The sequence below is a fragment of the Trichoderma aggressivum genome, assembly GCF_033847375.1.
Source record: "Trichoderma aggressivum f. europaeum strain CBS 100526 chromosome Unknown scaffold_021, whole genome shotgun sequence".
In the NCBI taxonomy this organism is placed as follows: domain Eukaryota; kingdom Fungi; phylum Ascomycota; class Sordariomycetes; order Hypocreales; family Hypocreaceae; genus Trichoderma; species Trichoderma aggressivum.
In genome coordinates, this window is record NW_026946387.1 from 504,433 (window position 1) to 530,301 (window position 25,869).

Sequence of the window (25,869 nt, forward strand, 5' to 3'; positions counted from 1 at the left end):
GTCGTATCTAAGAACGTCAACGCAGCAAGTAGACTTGCTAGGGATGTCATTGAGGAATATATACAAATAGACGTGCAGATGGATAGCTAGGGTAGAGAAAAAAAACAAACTTTTTATCGGCCACGTCTCATCAAGATGATCTGAACTTCAGCATCCTCTTCAACAGACCCGGCTTCGCCTCGTGATTCTCCTCCTGGATGTTGTGCTGACCAACGATATCCAAAAAGACCTGGTCAAGTGTCGTCGTGCTGACGCTGTAGTGCTCAACACCCAGGCGATCCTTGTTCTCTTCCAACAGGACGACGAGCCGGCCAATGGCTCCTTGGCTGATATCATGTCCAACGGGTATCACATCGTCGGCACCTGGATCTTTGGTGAAAGCAAGAACTTGGCTCGACAGAACAGAGAATCGCAGCTGTCCATGGTACATCTTCGACTCAAGCTTGGCTGTGGGCAATATCTCGAGAATCCACGACGTGATGGCTTCCATCTCTTCCTCCGTTGTTCTGGGAGCCGTGCTCGACACAAGGTGCACATGCAGGGCGTCACCGAAGCGGTGCCGCAATTCGTCAGGCGTACCGAGAGCGAGCATTCGTCCGGCTAGAATGCCGGCACGACCAGCCAACGCGTCGGCCTCCTCCATGCTGTGTGTTGTCAACAAGATGGATCGGCCCGGAACCGTAGCCTGGAGCGTCTTCCACATGACTCGCTTCGATGCGGCGTCTAGGCCAGACGAGGGCTCATCAAGCAAGACGACACCAGGGTTGCCCATGAGAGCAATTCCCAGGCTCAGCTTGCGCTTGTTGCCGCCTGAAAGGGCGGCTGCCATGCGTGTCGAAAAAGAGCTGAGGCCAACGGCCTGTAGAACTGCGGTGACATTATGCTCGATATTAGGAATGCCCCGAACCTGAGCATAAAATTCCAGATGTTCTCTAACAGTCATCTGATCTAATGCGTCGATTTGGGGACAAACGCCAAGGTTTGCTCTCGCACCAGCCAGATTCTTTGTCACAGACGCGTCTTCGATGAAGATGTCTCCGCCGTTGAGGTTTGGTTTGAGGTCACCCCGAATGAGTGAAATGGTGGTGGATTTGCCTGCTCCGTTTGGACCCAGGAGGGCAAAGACCTCACCACGCTTGACGCCAAAGCTCACGTTGTCCACCGCGAGGTTCTTCCCGAAGGATTTTGTCAGGTGCAAAACTTTGAGACCATCATCTTCCGCAGGATTCGCAATTCTAAGCTCCTCTTGCATCACTTCCTCATCTGCCCGAGTAATGTTGTCTGGGTGCTTGTGCTTATTGAATACAGTTCTTATAGAGGACCCTACATTTCCGCTGTCAAACCAAAGTAATAGTCCGAATAGAATGATGCACTGGATGATGAGATAAAGAATAGGACCCCCATATGCCTTGAGGCCGCCGGGGTGTGTAGAAAGCTCGTTGCCATCGCAGGCAGTAGAGAAGAGGTTCGTCGCGAGGAACAGTGCTCGAGTCACCGAGCCGACAGGCATGAATGCTGAGATGACAAAGTGGCAGACCAACAGTGTGTTGTCAATCTTGGAGACCTCGACATAGGTAATAACACAGACGTAGGCAATCAAGTAGCCAAGGAAGAAAACCGCCTGCCCGGCAGCCGCCCAAGCAAATGTGGCCAGCTGCGACTTGGTGAATAGAGACACCATGTAGGACACTAATATGGAAGCCAGGCCATACAAGAAGAGCACTACAAAGACATATTCAATATGGTACCAAACGTTTGACAGTCCAGCCCATAGAGCAGTGACAATTGCGGAGCTGACCAGGGCCATCGTAAAGTCAAATAGAAGATACGCCACCCACAGGGGAAATGGCCTGACGCCGTTGGAGTACTGCAAGCTGCGCACAAATCGCCTGCGCTCGTTACTCGGATACAGGGCGAAGAATGCTGGGTAGCAAGCGAGCGCCAGGCCCATATAGATGACCAAATTGAGAGCCTTTCCAATGGAGGAGTTGAAAGGAACGTCAAAAGAAGACCATGATGTGGCAATCGTAGTGTTCGTCAGCATCACGTCGAGGAACTGCTGGGCCGTAAGTGGGCTCGTAACAAACACGTTACCAACCCAGGCAACGGTGGGATTTGTGGTGTCGTCGCCGAGCCACAGGCCTGTAGTAAGGATTTTGCTGTTGTCTTGAACAAATTGATTGAATTCATCAAAAGTATCGACGACCTGAAGGTTGCTAAGCGAGGACGCAGCGATACTGAGGATAGGGCTGGGGTTGACACCAAAGATGGGTTGGAAGAGACTCGAAATCAACGTATGATTGAATTTGCTCGATGGTCCGGCAAGGAATACAAGGCTGGCGCCGTCACCTATTTGAGTAAATGCGTCCTGAGTATCAGAGGTCGAGGCCTGGTCAGTGGGCTTGCAGCCTGTCGGCGCTTGGTTTTTGACGAAGAGAGAAGTCAATCCTGCCGCCATGATGGGAAGCAGAAAGGCAATGGCGTAAAGAACCCAATTTCTCTTCAGCACTGTCCAACGCTTCTTGAATAGGATGACGGCTTGTTCAAAGTAGCCCAATCGTTTGCCATCAAGAAGCTTTAGGCCAAGCCCTTGTCCCACTCCCGGACTGGAGGAATCCCGCGAAAAGCTGCTGTCATCTTTGATTGGCATCTTCTCAAGAATGGTCTCGGTCTCTCGGAAGACTTCTTCGTCTTTGATTTCCTCCGCAACCTGCAGGAATACGTCTTCAATAGTGGGACCAGAGAAGCGATAGTCCGTGATATTCTCCTTCTGTAGTGCCCTGATGACCTCCGCCGCTAGTCTAGACGTTGGGGCGACATAGGTAATCAGGTCGAAGGCATCCTCCTTTCTCACGCCATCGATATTAGGCGTTTCTATGATATCCGGGTTCTTGTGTACGTTGACTCTGTAACCGCCTCCCAGCGTATCCTTGAGCTCCACAGACGAACCTTCGGCCTGTAGGGTTCCCTTGGATAAGATGGCAATGTGATCGGCAAGAAGGTCGGCCTCGTCCAGGAAATGCGTGGTCAGAATCAAAGTCCTCTTTCCTCTCTCAGCCAGCAGAATATCCCAGAGTTTGCGTCGAGATAGGGGATCGATGCCGCTGCTCACTTCATCCACACAGCAAACAGCACTTCCGCCTACCAACATCATTCCAAGCTGCAGCTTTCGCTTCTGACCACCAGACAAAGTTTTAGCCAAAGCCGTTCGTTTATGGGCGAGGTCGATCGAGTCAATTAACTCGGTAATCTGTTCTTTAGTTGCCTGTACATATGGTGACTTGAGCTTGTCGAAAATGAGGAGATGCTCCTCGACGGTTAAATCGTCCCATATGACGTTCTTTTGCGGCGCAATGCCAAGACCGCCTTTGCCGTCGATTGTAATCGACCCGCTGGTAAGTCTGTTCAGCCCTGCAATTGCATCCAAAGTTGTGCTTTTGCCGCTTCCGTTGGCACCCAAGAGGGCGACAATCTGGCCCTTTCTGACGTCAAAACTAAGCCCCTTGACGGCTACAACAGGCTCCTTAGGTTTGGAACCCATTGCAAACACGCGCGAAAAGAAGCTAGGTTTGTAAATCTTGGAGAATTTGTCAAGTTTGACAGCGACTTCGCCAAGACTTCCATCTCCGGCCTTTAATATGCTGCGGCCTTCTGTGGAGGTACCATATAGGCGCTGCTCGATCACTGCGGCAAGAAGTGGGTATACAATGATTTGAACAAGTAGAAAGATCCAGAGAGCAATGCCTGGAAGCTTCCAGGGGCTACCGGGGGCTATTTCGACAAGGTTAGTTGGCCTATTTTGCCTCTCAAAGCGAGACATGAGGGTGATGAAGTAGACATAGGCACAAGGCGAGAAGAGCAGTGACAAGACCACCACGGGTCCCGTTGCGGGCTGGGTGAGAGATTGCGCCAGGATTCCAAGCAAGAGGATGGCCAGAATAGCGGTAATGCCACTGAGCTGGGCCTTCTTGAAGAAGGAGGCAAACAAGATAGACATGGACGCAAGAGCAAGGCCCGCGGTGATGTGGAAGAGGAGGACAATGGCAAGGCTGGTGTAGGCAAACACGCCATACCGCACAATAGCGGACCCTATAATCCACGCGGGCAAATAGATGATTGAGAAAGAGAGATGGTGGGAAATGATACGGGCTGCCAGTGACATCCACGGCTTGCTGACAGGCATCATGGCGTCTAGAAGCTGCGACATGCCAGTTTCACGCTCGGTAGCAATGTGGCCGGTCAAGTGGTATGTAATCCAAATGATGGAGGCAATGAAGGCAACTCCCATAAAACTCACAATGGCTTTGTGGAAGATTTGCCTTACTTTGATTTCTCTCTCTTTCTGAGTCAGGTTGGTGAAGGGCATCTCTTGAGTGTTGGCCAGAGCCTGTGCCGCGTCGGTGCTGTTTAGACCGGCAATGATGCCGTCTATGGTGCGTTGAATAGGCAAAAGGTAGACCTCTTCGGGATTGTCAGATATGTCAACGTTGATCTTGACGGGGCTGTTAGCCATCTCAGCATCCGTGCGAATGGTGTAGTTCCAGAGACCACCGTCTCCCTCATTTGGCGACGACCGCATGACGACAGCCCCAAAGCAAGTCGTAACTCCTCGCAGGCTGCTTCGGCACTCGGTCACCAGTGTATCTTCGCTGTCTGCCCTGACGACGTCGATCCAAGGCCCCTGTGCCGTTATCTGCGTATGAAGTTGATCCAGCACATTCTCTATGCCCCCTCCCGTGAATCCGTTGTCGACAAGCACAATTTTGTACCGTCCACTGTTGAAAGCAGAATCGAAAGCCTCCGAGAGTGTTTTGATGGGATGAACCTCTCCGATGCCGAAAACCGCAGGTGGGACGAAGAGGTTTTTTGCAAAGCTGAAGAAGGCGGCCAGGATGATTGGCACGAGAAAGGCCATGACGATGACTTTTGTGAGGTGGCGAAAGAGCAGATACCGGAAATTCTTGGACATCAAAGTCCGGACCTGCTTGAAGAAAGCCATGGCGATGATGAGCTGGCTCGACAGCCGTGAAGACTGGGGTGGTTCGATTTCTCTCGCCCTCCCGGACACCCACAACGGCTAAGGACGAATAGAGGAAAAATACAGGCCCTGAGGAGGGCGATAAATATAGAGCTGTACACCGCAGCTTTAAATTTATCAAGCGTCCACAGAAAAAAAGAGATCAAATAGTTGTTAGGGGGGGGAGGGAAGAAATAAGTCGTTGAGTTTAGAACACGCATCCATAGATAGGGCTGTGCTTGCGTCCGTCGGCGTCACAGATAGAGTGGTCCGTTTGCGGTTGAGTTTCGAAGAGAAAACGGACAGATTGGAGCACGCCACGGGTAAACCTTGATGGGAACAGCAACTGAGAAAATTTTGATAAAAGGGCGAGTATCTCGTCGATCGAGTCGAAGCGTCAATCGTAGCAAAAAGACTGCGCTGAACCTTGGCAGACGACAATCCACATAACAAAACGCCACTCCAGCGCCCGTTGTTAGTGAGGATGGCTAAGGGGTCGGGCCTTGGCTTAGCTCAGCTCATCCAGCTGCAGGCGGCAACAACTCATACGAGTACGAGGCTCTGGAAACGACAAAACAAGAGAGCGCAGAGACAGAGGGATGTGAGCCGTCCCTGATGCCGCTATTCGCGCATGTTGGGGATTTCTTTTCTGGTCGCAAGCCAGTTCGCGCCTCGATCAGGACAGAAGAAAAGAGGCAAAAGTCAAGCAATGCGCCCTTCCCTGGCAATTGGCCTAGAGACAAACAATGGCCCCACCGGATACGCGGACGCTACTGTATACAAACGCCCCGTGCTGGAGAAACCGGCGGCAGGAGATGGGCGGACAAAGTTGTCCGTATTCCGTGCCCTGGATTTGGATTTCTGGGGGCTTTGGATGCTGCTGATGCTCTTCTACTCGTATACATTAGTACCTATGCTAATCAATTCCATGGTTTCGTATGAACAAATACGTTTATTAGTACTAACCAGGTTTCCTTTGTTATCAAAACACAACATCGTCCCATTCCATCTCCATCAAAACAATGGAAACTCCCGCAAAAAATCACACAACCCACTTAAAATACGGAGCAACAACGCCCCTAAGAACTTATTTTCAACCCAAAAACACAAAAGCCAACAAGATAAAACATTAAGCTTTTCGCGCAGACCGCATGTTTCCAGAGTAACTCCGAGCGCAAATTGCCTCAGCCAGCTCTTTGGCAAACACAGCCTCGTTTATCATCCAATACAAAGCCGATCGATCACTCAACAGGTTCTCTCGCAGAAGCATCGCCTTTGGTCAAAGTAATCCATGACTGCTCCAAGCGCGCCAGTCCGTATTGTCGCGGCCGGGATTCGGAAAGACATCGACCCGAATCAGACAAAACGCGCCCAAGCCGCTGTTTTTCAACGTGATTGCTATCCTGAAACTGGAGATGTGTCGCTTCGTATGGAAGAGTAGGTAGTTAGCATGCGCAAAGCCAAATCATCACTGCTGTTTGCCCCTTCTAATGAATGGCTCGTATTCTTCTTCGGGATCGCAACAGAACCTCATTCACATGCAGCCGAGTCCAAAGCTGCTGTCAATCCAGGCAACTTCGGCCAGTCGCAAAAGCAGCAAAAAAGCCAAAAGGCACACAATCCTAGATTATAACGCTCAAAAGTAAATCCAAAGTATGCGCTACATGTCATATATAAGGAGTCACTCCACCAGGGCCGGTATACTATTCAACCAAGAATCCGCCACCCTCTTCGTCATCGTCGTCGACGACCATATCAAACTCCTCAGTCTCATCGCTTTCCGCGCCTAGTTCGGCCTCTAATTCTGCTTGTTTTTCTGCTTCCTTCCTTTCCTCTTCTCCGACACCGCTCCATATCCTCTCCCGAATCCTCAGGCCCATGAGAAGACGCCTCCAAAGCTTCAGTGCTACATATCGCCTCTTCTCATCTTCCCACTCTTGCTCCAAATCGAGCATCCCCTGAATAGTCGCGTGAATAGCCTCTTCAAATTCTTTTGCAATGACGACTCCGTTCAATACAGCCGTTCCCTGTCGGCCTTTGAATTGAAATCCCGTGAGCGCTGGTGCGCAATCGATTCCCAACGCATATGCCGCCCGTCGGGCATATTCGCTCGCTATGTGAACGCCACCTTTCGGAACCATGCCAGGCACGTATACTTCAATGTTGCCAAACTTGTTTTTCGGTATACGGCCGTTTCGTACGGGAGGTGGCTCATATATTTCCGCCTGGTCTACCGTGTAAATCGGCGTCCCCGCATCACCTTCATCATGATCCTCTTCTTCATACCGGGACCTCTTATTTTGCGCTCGTTTGGGTAACCATTTCGCAGGAATCTCTCCAGGTCTGACTTCATAGCCAAGTCGGAACCACTTCTCAGCACTCCTCGCAATTCGAACATCCTTTCGGCGAAAGACCTTTTCCAGAGGGGCGCGGGCTCCGGCTGCCACGGTTCCAGATGGCACGGCCCCTGGAATGAGCACCTCATGCCGACGAAGATGACGCTCCAGAGCATATACTGGATGGCCCTTAAAATCCTGTACGTTCCTCGGCATTGGCTCTCTCGCCTCCACTCCACTCAGCTCAATATCCTCAATCTGGTCCAGATCACTGGTCGTCTTGGGCTTATACATCTTCATGACTTTACGCCACCACTTTTGGCCATCGTCCAGCGCAGTTTCTATACGCAATTTTCGCGTTTTTGCTGCATATCCCTTGGCATATCGCCGGGTTACATCTTTCGCAGTGCCATCTGCATTAAATGCAATAACGTAGGATAAGCAGTTTTCCCTGTCTGTAATGGGGGGTTCAAAGGCCTTTGGCTTCCAGAAAGTGTGCGTCACTACTGGGTCCGTAGGCTGCCATTTCTGGTGCCCTACGTCAAGAATTTCCACCCAGTATATCGGATAAGAAGATTCGCGTATTTGTTTGGGCGATGAAAAGGTTGGGCGTGGCTTCGTAGGAGCGGCGGTGGGCTCGAAATTGTAATCCGATGCGTTTGGGTGACCCAACCTGCGTCTAGCTGTAGAAGGACCGGCGGATGGGGTCGACGAAACCGCAGCCGCCATTTCTCTGTATTTTGCCACTTGAGATAGCATCTGTTCGGCTTTGGAAACGGATTTTGGTTTGGCAGCCTCTTTGGCTTTTGGAAGAGTCGGTCCTGCAGAGCCAAATGCCAGAGGCTGCAACGAACAAACCAGTCGAGCACGAACACCAGCGCTTCGCAGCAAGGCGCAATACAGCTGAGCTCCGACATCCCGTGATCCTTGTAAGGTCCTGGCTGCTTCTCTAAAGTCTGACTTATCCAGACATGATTCCATATCATTCGGAAGCACGTACTAAAAGGCGAGTCAGAAACAAGCCTTCATTGTCAGAGATGGGCCACGTACACTATCAAGCTGCTCCACCTCTTCCGCCCACAAGGATCTCCTCATGCCACGCTCTGTAATCTCATATTGTGCCTTCCACATGTCTGCAACAAGCTTGAGCCCATTCTTAAGACTTTCGGTTCTTCCGAACTGCGATAGGTTGGTCCCCGGAGTAAGATATTGAACCATCTTATCTGTCAGACGAGACCGGAGAGCGTCTTGAACTTGGGTGTCATTGCACCAATGATTTCTCTTAGCCACATGGGACATCAAACAGATCAAATGGGTCTTGTGAATATCAATGCGGCGCTCTCTTTCTTCGTTGGTGATTGGTCTTCGTCTATCAGGCCCTTGCTTGGATGTCATGGCAGCTTTCTGTGCTGAGAGGTTGAGTTCCAGTTCCTTTGGCTCTTGTTGCTCCGAGTCTCCATCCGGTAATGACATAAGTAAGTCAACGTCTTCGAAATTCACGTCTTCATCTTCATCCTCTTCCTCGTCTGACTCCAACTCGACAGTCTGGACAATAGGTTCAGGAATAACGACATCCTCAAATTCAGCATCCTCTTCCTCGTCGTCGCTCTCGTCCTGCTGATCAAGCTCTGATTTTGGTGCTTCTGTAGCCAGTGATACTTTTGCAGGCTCATTTGGTTCTGCTGGTCTCTGAATCGATGGAACGACTCCGCGTCTTCTCTTCAATGGCCTCTCCGGTGAACTGACAGCTGGCGGTGCAGACATTCCGGCCTCGGCCAGCATCTCTTGATATATGTCGGGCTCATTTCCATCAGTGGCATTGGACCGCTGCCGGCTGCTCCTCTGAGGAGCATTGCGTCTCTTTCCGACCATCCTCACATGTCAGTCAAAGCTGACCAAAGTTGAATCCCGAGCGGCGCCTGTCCGCGATCCCAGCAATTGCGTCACAGTTAGCACGCGAGAGGCGGCGCGAAGTCACGTGCTGCTTTTAAGAGGCCTGGCTATTAAGGGAACAACACATTCAAGACAGTGAAAAGAAGGCCACTACAACACTGTACACGGATCCAGAATCACAAATATGTTGGTTGAATACGGATGAAAGGCAGCCAATTCTCTCTCAAAGTTTAGTATCCATTGGATTACGTTTTGGTATGTCAACATATCAACCACCAACTTCACTTTGGACGATTGCTCTTCATCCAGCGTTTCTTTAACAGTGGGCACACACGGCCTAATTATTAAGGATTGCATTTTTCTCTCATCTTGCGCAATAAAAGCTATACGGCAACATCAAGTCTAAAATGTCAGTGGTAATCCGAATACGATTCTTTGTTCCAAAAACTGCTCCCAATGAGCCCAGAATCCCGCTGTGGCTTCTTTGGAAACTCCATTGCCACCCAATCAACCGAACAAGGCAGCGCAACACAGCATAAAACGGTCAAACAACAGCAAATAACCATCACCACGTCAACGCCAAGCAAAGCCAAACCCAAACATCAAAGCACTCTCCTTTATTTTGTCAACCAACCAAGGTAATCGGCAACGATGAGAGTTACCATGCTATATGAGACAAAGATCAGCTACTGGTAACGAACATTTCCGGTTAGGAGTGAGAAAACTTACGCATGAGGGGCAATGCGGACGTAGTACGTTCCGAATCCTCGATAGAATCTCATGACGCCTTCCTGTCGGGCCACCTTGGTGAAGCAGTCGGCCATTCCCTTGTACGGAAGCTTGCCGTCAGGTCCCTTCTGTTGCTTCTGCAATCTTGTCTTGACAAAGTCAAATGGGAGACTGAAGAAACTGGCAAAGAAACCGGCAATAGCACTGGCGCTCAGGGTTTGGGCATGTGCGGACAAGTTTGTGTTCTGCTTCATCTGTGCCTTGGCCTCGCTGAAGAAGGCGAGCTGGCCAAAGTTGAGGGCCATGGCACGAACAACGGTTGGTGCGGCGCCCGCCCAGAGAGCTGCGATGCCTTCGCCCTTGGCAATGGATCCCAGTGCGTCGATGACTGACTTGTAGTTCTTGCGCTCTGCAAGAGGCTTTAAGCCGTCGCTCTGCATTCGGATCAGCGCCAGGTCAGCCGGGTTGCCAATCATGGCTGCTAGACCACCGGCTGCCAGGCCAGCTGTTGCTCGTTCTGAGAAACCAATCTGTTTATTTTGGGCCTTTGCTCGCTCTGTTAGCCTTCCCATGAAGGTATCAAAGAAGCCGAGCCGAGCGGTTGTGTATACAGCCTGTCGGAGGAGACCAGCAGACAGGCCAGTGTACAAGTCAAGGACCTTGCCACTGGAAATGATGTGTCGAGTGACAGACAGCGGAGTAGGCTTGGGACCTCCCGTTGTGCCCTCGCCAGCGAGTTGGATGCGGACCTTGACCATGTCGACTGGCTGGATCACAGAGGTGGCTACCATTCCGGCGATGCCTCCATTGATGAAAGGCAAGGCAGCTCGCATGACAGGAGTATGAATAACGTCGGAGGCCTTGGCGGCCGCCTCACTTCTCTTGGCAGTATTCATGACGTCCGAGGTCCTTGATCGAGCGGACTCGATGGCTTGCTTGATGGAATTCATTGTTACGGTTGGGGAAGGGGTCGCCTTATAAGAGCTGCTATCGAAATCCTATGTCTCAGGCGCACCGGGTAAGAGCCTCGCTAACTGAGGACCCTGTCTGGTTCTTCAATGACTTTGGCATATTAGTCAAGCCCAAGCAATATTTACACAGCAATGATATGAGTGGTATAGTGAGAGCACGGGGGGTGTGTCCAGTGGAGCAAGAGAGGCATTTGGGTCTGGCTTCGGGACTGTGATCCCGTCATCGGAAATTCTATCGACCTAAGCTCGACGGCAGGCCGACAGGAGCCGGCGCGATACCCGAGCATTGAGGTCGGCCCAACTCAAAGCCATGAAAGGCGGTTGCCGATCGGAAAGTCTAGGAGGCGCAGAACGGCTCCGATTTGAGAGCGGGCTCACTTGGCTCCGCTCACCGTCCAAGATTGGCGCTAACAAACAGGAAGGGGGATGGTCGGAAAGGGAAAGGGAAACGGGAGCTGAGCTCACTCACCAGATAACTCCGCGATCAAGCGCTCGCTCAAGGTTGTTGAGCGCTGCGAGGCTGGGTGTTGTTGGGTCTCTTGGGAATTCGATGCTCCCCGGATGGGTTTGTGCACGCGAGGGCCGGGCCACTGGTGGGGAAGACGGCGATGGCAAAAAGCGCTTGTAAGGGGCGCAGACGGCCTGAAGATGAACAGAGCTTATGTTGAGAAAGCCTAGCCTTTGGTGGTTTGGCAATTCAACAATGTCCGAAACTCGGATTCGGAATGCTCCGACGCAAGCGATTGATTGCGTATCGCAAATTCAGGCGTGAGACGCGAGACGATTCAGATACAAGACAGGATTGAGACCTTTGGAACCCAACGCTTTTGCGCGACGACGTTGAACGTTGACGTTGAATTGATGAGGGGAACTGGCAGACAAAGGGATCAATGATCAAATCACTCTGAGGTGTTACGGAAAGCGTCAGAAGCAACGAGCAAGACAACCCGGCGAGTCGAGCATTTTAATACTGGCCGTCTTAGTGCACGCCATGGCTGATCACGGCCTGGCAACTGCTCTCGTCCACTGGCGACCCTCCACCAGATGTGGCGAGGAGCTGCTGCTTGTCGCATTCACGGGTGCGGAGGCAACCTCGTTGGAGAGGCACCAGACCAGAGCTTCTAGGCTTTCGGTATGCCGGAAGTCCAATTGCGGGGGAGGAGATGATGTATCCCCTCCATGGGCCACCGCGTCTCGTCTACCAACCATCCACCTGGCCGCGGCTAGTCATGTCTGTGCCTTGCGTGGCGCTCCGGCGGATGATGCTTGCTGATGCTTTGCTGATGGAAGCAATGCAATGCCCTGTTTGGCATCAGTTTCGTTGCAGCAAACCAGATGCGTCAGCGGCCGTCTTGCCCTTTGATGGAGCTATGATGGCGGCCTCGGAGGCCGGTGAAGCAACACGGCAGCAAGGTGAGTATCGTACTCTGTACAAGGCGGGTACACGAACTGCAAAACTGGTTTGGGCTGCATCGGATCAGTTGGTCCAGTGAGCTCCTTCCTGGAACGAACCCTTGCAGTGGCTCTGCTGTATGCACTTACATACTACTGTGTGATATTGCCGGAGATTTTGTTCATTTGCCGGGTATATGTGTAAGAGGGCCTATGGAGACACTCGTAGTCATCCTCCTCGTACTTACACGCTTTTCTTCGCTCCAACAAGCATCACTTGACGGTGAGTTTCAACTGAGCAATGCCTGTAAAAGCATCAATCACCAACAAATCCCCCACAGCAGCCACTGTTACTCGTTACGGGCCTCTCAAATGGGCTCCGTAGCGCGTTGCCGAGTCCAACTAGAGAACTAGGTACCTAATAGAGCGAGATGCTCAATGTGCGTGCAGCAAGCAAAGAATGCGGGGTTGCGCCAACCGTCCTGCTTTCAGCCAGGCCAATATCAATCATGGCACAGTCCCTCCAGCCGAAGCGACGTCACTCGCGTTTTCGTCAGCCACGCACATGCTCCGGAGCATTTTCGTATTAGCCCGTGCTCGTAAATTGCAATGATTGACAGGAGGTGCACTGCAGCCTGTGAATTCACATGCTGGATGGAATCCATTGGCATCAAAGCGTTGCATCGCCCGCCGGACCACCAGCTTGTCTCACATGTGCTTCGTCAATGACGTCTCCAAGCCTTTTGCTGTCTTGTCTTGATTTCGACTCTGTCCGACTGCCGGGCGGGCCAGATTTCCCAAAAACCCACCCGGATTATGGAGCAGAATCCCTGCGAAATACAAACTGGCCCGTGCTCCTTGCAGCAGCTTGACGGCGGCTGTGGAGAATGGAATCCGGGCTGGCTAATGGCGGGTTTTGGAGTAGCCGAATGGGAATATCAGGCTGCGGCTCCATTTTGCAGTCAAAAACACGAGTATGCAGTATTACTTCATACTTATTTCATCATCAGTGATTTCTTGATCAGCCACCAAATGCACAGACAGCCCAAGCAATAGGGAAAGAACCAGAAGAAAATAATAATTAATAATAACAATAAGAGAAAAAAGCATTCTTTATTATAAAACTCCATCCAAAAAAAAGGGGGAAGAAATCAAGACGCCCTCGGGCACCCTAACACACACCCAGCACTTGGTACCTGCGGGGAACTTTGCTGTGAGCGCCTTTCCTTTTTCCCGCAAACTGCTCTCGACTTCCTCGGAACAAAACATCGAGACGAATGCTGCCTCTTTCCGATCATATTATTCCATTTCCGTGTTATTCACTTGGGCTGATAAGTTCGTGCTTGCGCCTTGGCGGTAACAAATAGCCGTTGGGCGGGTCCCGGCCAAACTCTCAGCCGAGAATTTCCGACGTCTGCCTCCTAGGGCGAGTCGAAACTTGGATTTCGCTATTGTTTGCGCGTTATCTTGTCTACTCTAATTGCAGGCTGTTGATTGGTGGTCCTCATCCTCACTACCCGTGCTAAATGCGCATCTCTAAGCTAACCACTAAGGGGGCAAGCGGAGATCAGAAAAAGCGAGACGGCAAAATGAATAAGTGCATACATTCAGTAATATAGGCACTTAGCCAGCTCATTAAGTACGAGTAGTGCTTTTGTAGAGGAATGCCTAGGTAGTATTCGGCCAGTCCTCGGATTTTACTATATATTTAGGTAAAATAGCATTTACTAAAGAAATATAAAAATAATAGCAGCTACTAGAGAAAGGTCAATATAGTAGCAGCTACTAGAGAAAGGTCAATATAGTAGCAGTTACTAAAGAAAAGTAGATATAGTAAATATTGGTAAAAATATAGGTAGCTATAGTAGCAGATAATAAATAAGAAATCAGGCGTATAATTTACCGCGTGGGTGTTCTTATTTTCTCGGTCTCGGTTTTTCTGTCCTCCGCTTGCCACCAAGGGGGGAGCTCCATGATGCTCCTATCCGCTCTCAAAAGCCTCAGCCTTATATCGGACACCGAGCACCGAATCTCGTTCTCCGCGTCGGTAATAGGTACGCACGCTCCTATTCAGGTCCACTTCGTATCTTGACGACCTGACTATGTATTACGGAGTCGAGACCTAGTAATTACGTTGACAATGGATATATAACAAGATGCCAAATGCTCAGATGATGCTTAGTCACAGTTGGTGATGATTATTTCCGGCATCGTGTTACCGATCAAGGGGCGGCCAGAGAGCTGACAATGTTTTTACTCATTCAATCATGTGCTCCTACACTCTAGTACAATGATGGGAACCGCAAAAGTCGACCTCCATCGATGACAATGACCAGCCCGTTGCAGTAAGCCCCTGACTTGGAAATCAAGTACAGAATAGTTCCCGCCATATCCTGATCATTTCCCATTCTCTGCATGGGTATGAACTGCGCTGGCACTTTGCCTGGAGTATCCGAGTTTTCGTTGAAGCGGTTAACGATGGGTGCGGCCATTTCGCTCGGGAACACTAAAGCCGCAATGTCAGTATCCGAGGTTATCTTTGGCCGATGGCGGAAATTGGCGTCACTTACATCCTGGAGCAATGCAGTTGGCCCTAGATGGTAAATGACTCGTCAGTCATCTCATGCATGTAATAAGTTTGTGTGATAAGAACACCACAGACGGACGCTGCTCACCGGATATTCCACCTCGGCAGGGCAGCTGAAAGGTGCTTGGCTATGTGTGTTGCTGCAGCTTTGGATTGGCCATACGCCCAGCCTCCTGGAGCTGCCTTGTTGAAACTGGCAATGGAGCTGGTGACAATGATCTGAGAGCTTTGCTCCAAGTTGCCCTTCTTGTTTCCTGCGTCGAGGAGCTTCAAGAAGGCTATGGCAGTGAACCAGACGGCGCTGGCATTGACGGCAAAAGCATCAGTGTGCTCCTCGAAGCTAATGTCCCAGTTTGAGTCTGCCCACTCCTCGAGTGTTGTGTCCTCCTGAAGCTGGACGGACTGAGGCCCACCAACGCCTGAGTTGCAGACCAAAACGTTCAGATAGCCGGTGTCTTGCTTGATAAAATCGACGGCCGCCTGGAGACTCTCCTTGGATGTTACATCACACTTGACTGGCACAACATTTGCGCCCAGGGAGGCTGCGGCAGCTTCCAGTACGTCGAGTCGTCGTCCGCCAATGTAGACCTTGTGAGCACCATTTTTGGCCAAAGCTCTCGCCATCATGAGACCAATACCTATTAGCCAAGTCGAGTCAGAAATTCCGTCTTGACATGGGGAAATGCTTTGATTCCATTGAAGAATCAACTATATCATATACTCACCAGTGCCACCGCCTGTGATGAAAGCCACAAGGCCATCAACGTTGAAGAGGTTGCCGGCCACAACAGCCTCGTCAACATTCTGAGTTGCCATGGTGAACGAACAGGATCCTTATCACTCAATTACCTCTATAAGCTCGTGTCCTAGTTTAATAGGCGTTGTTCGTCTTCAAGATTTCCCTATTATTTGACCCCTCACCACGGCTTGGTAATCCGTAGTGTAAGTTGGCTTCATTCCCCACCACGGAAAGGTAGATTGCTGGAATCCATATCCAGTCTGCAGGTCCCAAGAAATGCCACACTGTGCCAGAGTGCCGATATCCAACCGCAATGGCCGCCAATCTCTAGGCTTAACACAGTGCACCTTTCGCAAATACACACGCCCCCACTAGCAGTAGCTCGACCAGGATCTTAGAGATTTTTCGAACAATTTCGATCAAAGATCTTATCTTAGCTTCAAACCGCCCAGAGCAAAGAAAAAAAATATTGCCAACATGCCAAAGCGAAAGCGCACCGTCGCAGACACCGTACAGAACAAATTAGAGAAATACCGAATCGATATTTTCAGAGCGCTGAGCTCTGCAAAGGTTCATGAGCGGAAGCGCTTCAGCAACAAGCTCCACGAGCCCGGAATCACAGTCGCGAAGAAGACGAGGCTAGAACGCGAATATGCAGTGTTGAAAGTGTGTCACTCTACGAAATCCATTGCGTTTTTGTGCATTGTGAAGGGAACTATCCACTGACTTTATGTTCTAAAGGCTCTTGATCTGCGACAGACGGCGCGACACCACCTGCACGCAAATCTTCTCCGAATCAAGGCCATCGAAACGTCCAAGGATATCCCAGAGGAGCTCCGCGCCGAAGTACCGCGGCCTGCTCTTTCACCAGAAGAAGTCTCCATCCGGAATAATGTCATAAGCATACTTTGCAACGCAGGTCCCGCGCGACAGGCCTTGGATCGTGCAATTGTCGACATTTGCGAAACCCTTGGCGTTGCTGTTCCAACGAAGTCGAAGCGTGTTAGGAACAAGAGAAAAGATACAGAGGAACAGCCCGCGGATAGGGAAGAAGATGATGAGGATGGCGACGAAGAGGATGGCGACGAGGGTGTGATGCAACCTTTGGCCAAGTCCTCAAAGCAGCGAGAGGCCGTGGATGAGGAAGCTACCGATGAATCTGAATTCGAAGGCTTTAGTTCGGATGCTGATGAGCCTCGGCCATCAATTGAAGAGCTTGACGGATCTGATCAGGAGAATACATTATCAAAGTATGCTGATCTACTAGGTGGATCATCTGAAGAGGATGAAGATGAATTTGACGAGGAGTTACTGGCGAAATACCGAGGCACGGAAAAGGCCAACCTGGACGACATTTCGATATCTGGATCAGGGTCCGAGGACGAGGGTGATGACGAAGAAGACGAAGAACTTGAATCCATAACTGGTTCACGGTCACCATCGCCAGTACCTACCAAAAAGTCAAAGAAATCAGCCGACAACGATGGCAGTCAGAAACCGGCAGTCGAAAAGGCTACAAAGACTATCAAGGAGAAGAAGGAGGAGAGGAAGAAGCAGGCTGCCAAGGCTGCGGCGAAAACAGCTCGATCGGGAGATTCCACCTTTCTTCCCACCCTCATGGGAGGCTACATTTCTGGATCCGAGTCAGCGTCCGATATCGAGGCCCCGCCCAAGAAACGTCGCGGTCAGCGAGCCCGTCAGGCCATCTGGGAGAAGAAGTATGGAGCCAACGCAAAGCATCTTCAAAAGGCAGTCACCAAGGGCGGCAGAGACGCTGGTTGGGACATGAAGCGTGGTGCTGTAGGCCCAGAGGACCGTAGCAAGCCGTGGAAGAGAGTTGGCCGACCAGCAGGGGGTGATTCCAGAGGCCATTCACAGGGCCGAGGTGGTAACGTTCAAGAACACAATAAACCACCGCCAAAGCCGACGAAGAAGGACAACGAAGGACCGCTGCATCCTAGTTGGGAGGCGCGGAAGAAGGCAAAGGAGGCCCAGAAGAGTGTTGCATTTACTGGCCAAAAGGTTGTGTTTGATTAGCGTAGAGACTGTGATGGCTGGCACTTATTGGCCCTGTCTTCTGCCGCATTGCATGAGTATATATCCAGTTAATGAGACAGAGTTGCCATAATTATATCACGATGAACCGTTGCAACCGTGGGTATGAATTTTATCCCTAAAAGTCTCGTAGTAGGGCCACTGTAGTGAAAACCATGCATGCATTATGATATAAATCGTAGTAAGATATCAAATATCGAGCTACGGCGATTATGACATCCAGACAAATACTCCGTTCATGAGTGCATTGTTACCTGTCATCACTAGGCAGCAACAGCGGAGCTAAACCCCCCAGTAGCTCTTATAAAGGTGAATCAAAAGTCCGTCGACGGCGTTTTTGCATTAAATGTTCCTACCTTCCATGGCATTACTATTTCTTTTCCTGATTGAAAAAACTGCTCTACAGCTATGGCGGGATATGCCACTTTTCTCGGAGTAGGAGAGCATGAGCAGTTTCAAAAACCTCGGGACTCCGCAAAGCCGTCTGATGAAAAGAAATCTCCCGATGAAGACGATTTCTTCTACGACTTCTCTACCGTGATAGAATCTACCCTGGGCGATGCTCAGGTGCTATGCCAGCACTGCAGCGTGTTGCATTTCAAGGATTTACATCTGGCCATGACTAAGGTCGATTGGGGGAAACCGTTGGAACTGAAGGCGGACGTCCCTGGTTTCGAAGAAGATCTCGAATATCGTCGAAAAGATGTAGTTCCGCTGCTTCCCAGTCTGGCCGAGTCTGCAAACTCTGGTTGCGGATTCTGTGCCTTGCTTCGGAATGCCATGATCTGGCACTTTCGGAAATACCCATTGGCGCGTCTTCCGGACGATACAGTCGAGATTACAAGGATCCGGCATTATTGGAATGACGGTCTAACAGCATTTACTGTACACAGCACTGCCTTTGTTACGCCCAAGCACAGATGGGGCTATTCTACATTCAGGGTCAGTGGTAACCCGAGAGGCATGTAGTATGATTAAAACAGCCTTGCAGGTAGAAATAGTCTTCTAACATGATGGCGTTCTCTAGATCCATGTGCTTCCCCCTTCGGACTCTATTCAGACTTTGTACCAGATAGTATACTATCACCCGCCGGCATTCTCACCTTGAAACAATGGGTGTTTGGCAGCAACAAGGAGAAATCTGCGCTTAAGGCACTTTATCGCCCTACAAGGCTGATTCATGTTGGCGGTAAAAGAGAGTCAAGTCTGATTCACCTTGTGGAAAGCAATACGCATGCCGACATGGCTGAGGAACCACAGCCGTATCTGGCTCTGAGCTACTGTTGGGGAGGGAAGGCTCCCTCTCTCACAACCACAAGAAGCAACTATTCTCATTTGAAAACATCCATCTCCTACGACGCCATGTCAAAAACATATCAAGACACCGTCCGCATTGCGAGAGCGTTGGGCGTCAAGTACATCTGGATTGACGCGCTCTGTATCGTCCAAGATGACGTGGGAGACTGGGAGAAGGAATCTCAAGTCATGGCAGAGATTTTTCGAAATTCCCTTGTCACACTCATACCGCTCCGTACAACGTCAAGTGACGACGGTTTCCTTGAGCGAAACCCAAGTATCAAGATCCCCTACCACTCCGCAGAGTGGAATCTCAGCGGCTCATTCTTTCTTCGCCATATGCCCTTCCCTTACCAAAACGCCGAGTATGCGTTACGTAGTGACCTCAACTACTTATCGGCGCCTCTCTCTCTTGAGATTAATGGCTCGGCATGGCGCACACGTGGCTGGACGTTTCAAGAAGACATGTTTGCGATGAGGAAGCTGTATATCGGCCATCTCATGATGCATTGGGACTCTCTCAAGCCGGTTGACATTATCAGGACAGAGGATAGAATCGTCGATAACGAGCTAGACCGCATGGATAAGGCTGAGTCGTCCATCATTCATTCATCTACACCATGGAGGGGCGACCGCGACTACCAGGGCTGGTACGAGCCAATGCTTGAATACAGTAACAAGAAGTTCACGTATGAGACCGACAGACTGGCGGCAGTGTCATCGTACGCGAAGCTCATCGCCAATAAGAGCGGAGATGTATACTTGGCCGGCTTATGGAAAGAGAATCTTCAGCGGGGTCTCCTTTGGAAGATACACCGGCGTTCGCGCTGGACCTTTCGTCGGCTCAAGTGGTTCCTCAAGCACCCGCCTCAATACATCGCGCCGTCTTGGTCTTGGGCGAGGGCTCGGAGTAGATTACTCTGGGACAACACTAATTATATGAACCTCGAGTGTAGCATCCTTGAGGCCAAGACGAAGCCTCATGGAGGGGACATATATGGACGAGTGTCTCGCGGACGCCTTTTACTCCGCGGGAAGGCCTGTGGCATCCCTAGCGGGAAACTCCAAAAGTTGCCCCTCGAATCGCCCTTTCATGACGAACAATGCGAGTGGTTGGCTATAGAAGATGAGCAGTACGTAGCGCAGTGTGCCCTCGACTGGAGAGAGACAAGCGAAGAGGGGAAGCAGCTCTCTGAGGCGAGCGGGGAGTACATCCAGAAACTTGTCATGTTCTTCGTTTCCAGCGGCCATACGGAATCGCCGGGAGCCTTTTCCAGAAGACCGAATGAATGGGAAGACAAGGAGGGAGATCCGCCGTTGGAAGTCATGCACGGCCTCCTATTGTACCCTACAGGGAAGAAGGAGGACGAGTACTGGCGTGTTGGGCTGTTTCACTCACCGACGGATGAGAAGGGTGGCAGGCAATATTTTGACAGGTGTGAAGAGAAGACTGTGAGAATCGTTTAGTTGACGGTCGTACAATCGTATCTGATCTCAGGCCAGGTATTGTTGCAGACTGACTGCAGTATAACGAACACTAGAACACTGTTAGAACGTGCATGCATGAGCGCCATCCTGATTCGTATCAGAGTGAATTCAGCGCCATTGGCACGAGTCATACAGTAGCAGCATTGCAGCACAATCCCTTGCGGCCTGCATGCATAACGCATGTCTGTATGCGCGTATGTGCTGCAGGTAGTTTTTGTCTCGGGAGCAAGGATTCATTCCGTCTGGCGCTTGTCTCGGGTAACCAGAAACAAAAAAAAAACGTTTGCAGACATTTCCATTTTCCTGTTTATCGCACTCGGACTCGTTCGCCCCTGAATATGATATGAGATAATTTGCCCTCGAATTGATATCATGACTGGATAATGCTGGCTTACCTACGCATTCCCGGCATGTCACGCATGCGCAGCATGAAGTCATTGTCGTTGTCATTGTCAGTATCAGCGAGGCTCTCTCTGATGCATCAGATCAGCTCCTCTCTTATGACTTAAGCAATGATTCAAACCATCGTCAATGTTTCAGGTCAGGACTAAAAGCTCCGGCAGCGATCGGCGGCAAGTGCCCTCACTAACGACTGCTGTTGGGTCAGCGGGCAACTGCTCAGCAAGCTCCTTCTAAGATCCCCTTGGCGCGATCACCACTTTATATCCATCATGTGGGCCACCAAAATAGAGTCTCATCGTCATCTTCAATGTCCCACCTCCTATATGCAGCTACTGTACGATACGATACGCGGATTACCTACAGTTCATCGATATGTTCTAATTCCATTTCATCCCCATTGCTCATTGACTTTCCCTTCTTCTAGTCCACCTCTTTGTTTGATTGGCTATGACTCAAACATGGTTGCGCACCGACCTCCTCTCCCCAACTCCATAGACTTGGAAGTGATCAACAAGTGCATCATCTCCCACACAAAGAGCCTCATCAGTGCACAGCTCCCCACTACGCTTATTCGCTGGAACGGGGGCGGGTCATCCCTCGACACCCACAGATCGGCTCAACCGACTTTGTCGTTCTAACAAGCATCGCCTACCAACGATGGCGTCCGCGATTGAAGACGTCATGCGCCAATCATTCCCTGATCCCGCTGAGACGGGGCGTCACGAGCTGGGCTCCTCTCCAATCGCAGCCTATCTCGACTACCCCAGCCCTGCACAATCTCACGATCGTAATTAGGGCTCATGCGACAGTGAGGCTATGGCTGAGCCATTGAGGCGGGATAAAACGACTCTGAAAGATCAACCCTGCGAGATTGATATTTTGGCCCGCGTTACGAGAGCCTTGCTGCACTCCTCCTCAATACCCTTACAGCCAGCGGTTGGCGGGTTAGAGGCAGGTACACCGTCTACAATGGAAAGACATAATTCCAATCCAGAGCTTGCCTCTAAGCCCACGGGCTACCCCAGTGTTGCCCAAATCTCCAGGCTGGCTGGTAATGGCTCCAGCGAAAAGCGAGCATCGTCTTTTGAAGAGGTTAGCCACCTCTTATCTTCTCACCAAAAGTCAAAATTATCCGGCCGCAGAGCGACGAGTCAAATTGCTTCCCCGGTCGTCGATTTTGATGTGGCCATCGCAGAGAAGCCGAAGAAAGCCCTCCAGGGCGGTCACCCAGAAGAGGGCCCAAAGTCTTACTATGTCATTAATCCCATAGTCCCCGGCTCGGCTTGGTATTTTACCAAGGGGAAAAGCAATTCCGATACGCATGAATATGAAGTCGAGAGAGTTTCGACTCATCTTGTTGATATCGGGCAAAATCGCATAGGATACCTCATTGAAACCGCAACTCGGGACGACGTGACTGCGGTTGCCGGAGGCCGGCCTGCACCCTGGAATCCTAACGGCCAGAATGGTTGGTCTACCACATCAAATTCATCCATAGAGAAAGCCAACCATATCACAGAAGCAGAGCCCGGTAAAAGGGCGAACCGTTTCGAAAGATTTGACTCGGAAGGAGACTTCGAGACACAGCACCACGATGAGTCGGCCATCATTGTGGAGCGTCAAGATATTCCTCTCGTCACGGAGATGATTTTTCGTCAGATAAACACGACTAGACTAAAACGAAATAGCCCTCGAATGATCGGCGGCTCTGCGGAAAAGCACCAAGCATTGCCTGAAGAGAATGGGGAACTCGCGAAGATCATCGAGGAGACACTAATGGCGTTTAGAAGACCTATACTATATGACACTACACCCGAGACAGGCGAGGCAGACATCTCTCCTCAAAGCAAACTGCCGGTTCAGTTTGAGATGGAGCACGAGAACCAACGTACAAAGCTGCGGCCGCCTGTGGTCTCAGATCCAGCAAATACTTTGAGCATACCGCAGACGTCGATTACTGCCGCAGATGTCACCCACAAGGTCGATAGAGCCAGAGAGAAGTGGCAGCAAGAAGCGTCATCGACATCGACAACATTGATCTCCTCGCCAAACGTGACTTCAATCACTTGGACGAAGCATGGCGGCCATGCAGGAGAATCGACCCTGTCCCCAGATTCAGCCGGGAGCTCCTTAGATGAGGACTCTGAGAGGAATTCGCAAACCGGTCGACCTTCATCCTGCCGTACCCACAAAGACGAGAAATTGGAAGCATCTCAGGCCTCCATTGGTTCTACCAGCGTTGCGTCAACCATCACCTCGTTTCCGAAACTTCTTTCGCGACATTGTACCAGAGAATGGATCAAGCCTCTGGTTAGTCTGGAAGACAAATCTACCAATCCATCCCATCAAGGGGTAGATGATGGCACTAATCGTATTTCTCGCGAACCTCATACCTCATTTACTGAGACTACGGAGCCAATGTGCTTGCCGGGTGATAGTTTCCAATCCCGCAATAATTCAAGTTACTTCACAGATGAAGCTCCAAAATCCAGGCGCACAACGCTATCTCAGTCTCCCTCCAATACGAAGAGCTTTGGGAGCCAAATCGGCTCATCGGCGCATCGACGTCGAAGTACACTGACGTACGACTCCAAGGGTTCGCCCTCAACAGACCACTTCTTTCCTAATATTCTCGGCAAATTTTTCGTTGGCAGGAATACAGAAGAACCGGAGACTCCCGATTCAGAGAGGGCAATGGGTTCAGACACTTTGGCACGTCTTGACTCGCCAGCTCATGTTCAGGTGCATGTGGGAGCTCCCTAGTTCGGAAACGGGTCCTTGACGGAACACACTTCTCTTGCATCGGTGGAAGATGGAGCCGGGATGCATAATGTTCTTTTGGGAGGCAGTGTGGCAGCAGCAGACAGAAGACGGCTCCGTGATACGTGTTCGGAGGATAACAGGCCTCATGTTTGCGAGGAAGACATGGAAAATCGAGTGATGAATGACCAAATTGTGAACACCTAGCCAAGCGGCAGCTTATCCCCTATGTAACATATTCTACGTTGTAATATTAATCATGACCAACAATTCATATTACAGTTTTTGTTCTGTAATGACAACATCTATTCAACGCATTACTATATCCGTGTCATGCCGCAGGACTGAGAAGAAGAAAAAAACAATTTTGCGCTCATACTGCCTTTGATGCCCGTGCCTTATTCTCCCGGTGTCTCTTCTCCTTGGCCGCCGTCTTCCTGCGCGTCATCCACGATCGGTTCAAATCTCGCCGATTCTCCCAGAACCACTTCTGGAAATCGGTCGTGGCAGTCTGTCTCCCCTGCGCAGGGCTTCCGTCATCCTCGTCCTCTCCCTCTTCGTCTTCCTGCTCCTCCTCCCGCAGCGCATTCGCCACGTCATCTTCCATCTCCACGTCTTTCTCCGGCGAAGCTCCCCAGAAGCGCTGCATGCGCGACGGATGAGCCGTGTCTGGCGTAGGGGCGGCGCTTCTGACGTTGCGCCATTCAAAGTCCTGGCTGGTAAAGGGCGTCATGGGGGGCACGAGGAGGGAGGGTGCGGCTCCGGACTCGTTGTCTTCTTCATCTTCGCCGCCACCGAAGAAACTGAACGGTTCTTCCTTGGGAACTGACGTGGGGTTCTCGTTGTTTTGCTTCGGTCGCTTATATAGAGCCTCTAGGGGGTGTACTTTTCCGGCTGAGGGTGTCTCGGGAGGTGGAATCTTGATGGCCAGGGGTTTGTTGCTTGTGGGAGTGGATTTGGGAGCATTCGGCTTGGAGGTTGTCGGCGTTGTTTGTTCTGCTACCTTGGAAGGCTCCTCTTCCTCTTCATCACTTGACGAGCCGCTGTCGCTTGTATTGTCGCTTGAAGAATCACTGTCGTCATCTTTCTCCTCTTCATCCTGAGGTTTAGTAGGGGCTCGGACAGGCACCTCTGCAGCCTGTTTTTCAACTTCCGCCTCAATCTCTTCTTCAGACTCTGCCTCAGATTCCTCTTCAGACTTGTCTTCAGACGATGTGCCCTCTGATGAAGTGCCACTGCTGCTCGTGCTGTCATCATCTTCCGGCTCCTCGGACACTTTTCTTGGCTGAGGCACCTTCTTCGGCCGCTGCGGTAGTTGCGCCTTTTCTTTCTCCTTTACTTCTTCCACGACATTGCCCTCCTCATCGACCCATCCTTTCCCTTTGACATATTCAGTCGCTGTTTTCCGGCCGGTCGCCGTAGCAGCCTTGAGGAAGCTCGGGAATTTCGTCGTCTTTTCAAATTCGTGAATAACAACTTGTCGTGAACTGCCCTTCTTCTTGCTCCTCTTCTTGTGCTCCAGCTCCTCGGGAGCCAAGTTCTTCATCGTGTTTGGCGGCAGCTTCGTCTTCAGCAAACACTCCTCTCCCTCTGTGTATTTAGACTTGGGTCGCTTCATCTTCTCCTTTTCCTTCTTCTTCTCCTTGCTCTCCTTGTCCTTGTCCTTCCTGTCTCTCCTCTTGGTTGTCGTTGTCGTTGGCGTCTCCGTCCATCCTCGCTTTACTTGGCGGTCATGTAGTGCCACGCCCTCCAAGACATCTGGCTCCCGCTTCCGTTTCTTGGATGGCTTCTTCTTCTTCTTCTCAGGAACCTCGTCTTCGTCTCCATTCGGCTCCACCCGCGTCTCGGGGCGGGCTTTTTCAATCCGCATCTTGCAGCCCTTGAGCGTCGTCCCGTTCAGCTTCTTTCTCAATTTCTCCGCATCCGCCTCGAGCAGTTCAACGAATCCGTATCGCCTCTCCGGGAACGTCTCAAGCGTATGATAGGAAATATTGCGAGCAGTCGGCAGTACTGAGGTGGGAACCACGACCTTGATCAGCTCGGCATCAAGCGGCGTGACGTGAAGACGGACGAAGTCGCCGGAGTCGCCCATTGGAAACCGCAACAAGGCGAATGTCGCTTATGCACTGCTTTTGCGATTTTATCCAAGCGCGCACCAGTCCAAATTCACGGTGTTGCGACGCAATTAAGCGCCCGTCAAAAAA

The 25,869-nt window shown here is 50.9% G+C and overlaps 7 protein-coding genes across 7 annotated transcripts; 3 read left to right on the forward strand and 4 right to left on the reverse strand.

Annotated features, from left to right (window-relative positions):
* Positions 1 to 130: 130 nt before the first annotated feature.
* Positions 131 to 4,999, reverse strand: Triagg1_5818 (uncharacterized protein; the record flags this gene model as incomplete). Its single annotated transcript, XM_062900374.1, has 1 exon — positions 131 to 4,999. One exon carries the CDS (start codon positions 4,997 to 4,999, stop codon positions 131 to 133), a length of 4,869 nt encoding a protein of 1,622 aa, XP_062755330.1.
* A 1,721-nt stretch (positions 5,000 to 6,720) lies between these two features.
* Triagg1_5819 (uncharacterized protein) lies at positions 6,721 to 10,925 on the reverse strand (the record flags this gene model as incomplete). Its single annotated transcript, XM_062900375.1, has 3 exons — positions 6,721 to 8,352; positions 8,404 to 9,226; positions 9,976 to 10,925. The coding sequence occupies 3 exons, from the start codon at positions 10,923 to 10,925 to the stop codon at positions 6,721 to 6,723; spliced, it is 3,405 nt and encodes a 1,134-aa protein (XP_062755331.1).
* A 3,695-nt stretch (positions 10,926 to 14,620) lies between these two features.
* Triagg1_5820 (uncharacterized protein) lies at positions 14,621 to 15,741 on the reverse strand (the record flags this gene model as incomplete). The annotated part of the gene is made up of 4 exons (XM_062900376.1): positions 14,621 to 14,844; positions 14,909 to 14,931; positions 15,014 to 15,563; positions 15,651 to 15,741. 4 exons carry the CDS (start codon positions 15,739 to 15,741, stop codon positions 14,621 to 14,623), a joined length of 888 nt encoding a protein of 295 aa, XP_062755332.1.
* A 400-nt stretch (positions 15,742 to 16,141) lies between these two features.
* On the forward strand, positions 16,142 to 17,701 carry Triagg1_5821 (uncharacterized protein; the record flags this gene model as incomplete). Its single annotated transcript, XM_062900377.1, has 2 exons — positions 16,142 to 16,330; positions 16,406 to 17,701. 2 exons carry the CDS (start codon positions 16,142 to 16,144, stop codon positions 17,699 to 17,701), a joined length of 1,485 nt encoding a protein of 494 aa, XP_062755333.1.
* A 426-nt stretch (positions 17,702 to 18,127) lies between these two features.
* Positions 18,128 to 20,482, forward strand: Triagg1_5822 (uncharacterized protein; the record flags this gene model as incomplete). Its single annotated transcript, XM_062900378.1, has 2 exons — positions 18,128 to 18,668; positions 18,747 to 20,482. The coding sequence occupies 2 exons, from the start codon at positions 18,128 to 18,130 to the stop codon at positions 20,480 to 20,482; spliced, it is 2,277 nt and encodes a 758-aa protein (XP_062755334.1).
* A 1,080-nt stretch (positions 20,483 to 21,562) lies between these two features.
* Triagg1_5823 (uncharacterized protein) lies at positions 21,563 to 23,668 on the forward strand (the record flags this gene model as incomplete). Its single annotated transcript, XM_062900379.1, has 2 exons — positions 21,563 to 21,692; positions 21,900 to 23,668. 2 exons carry the CDS (start codon positions 21,563 to 21,565, stop codon positions 23,666 to 23,668), a joined length of 1,899 nt encoding a protein of 632 aa, XP_062755335.1.
* Positions 23,669 to 24,038: 370 nt separating this feature from the next.
* On the reverse strand, positions 24,039 to 25,757 carry Triagg1_5824 (uncharacterized protein; the record flags this gene model as incomplete). The annotated part of the gene is made up of 1 exon (XM_062900380.1): positions 24,039 to 25,757. The coding sequence occupies one exon, from the start codon at positions 25,755 to 25,757 to the stop codon at positions 24,039 to 24,041; it is 1,719 nt and encodes a 572-aa protein (XP_062755336.1).
* Between the last annotated feature and the right edge of the window lie 112 nt (positions 25,758 to 25,869).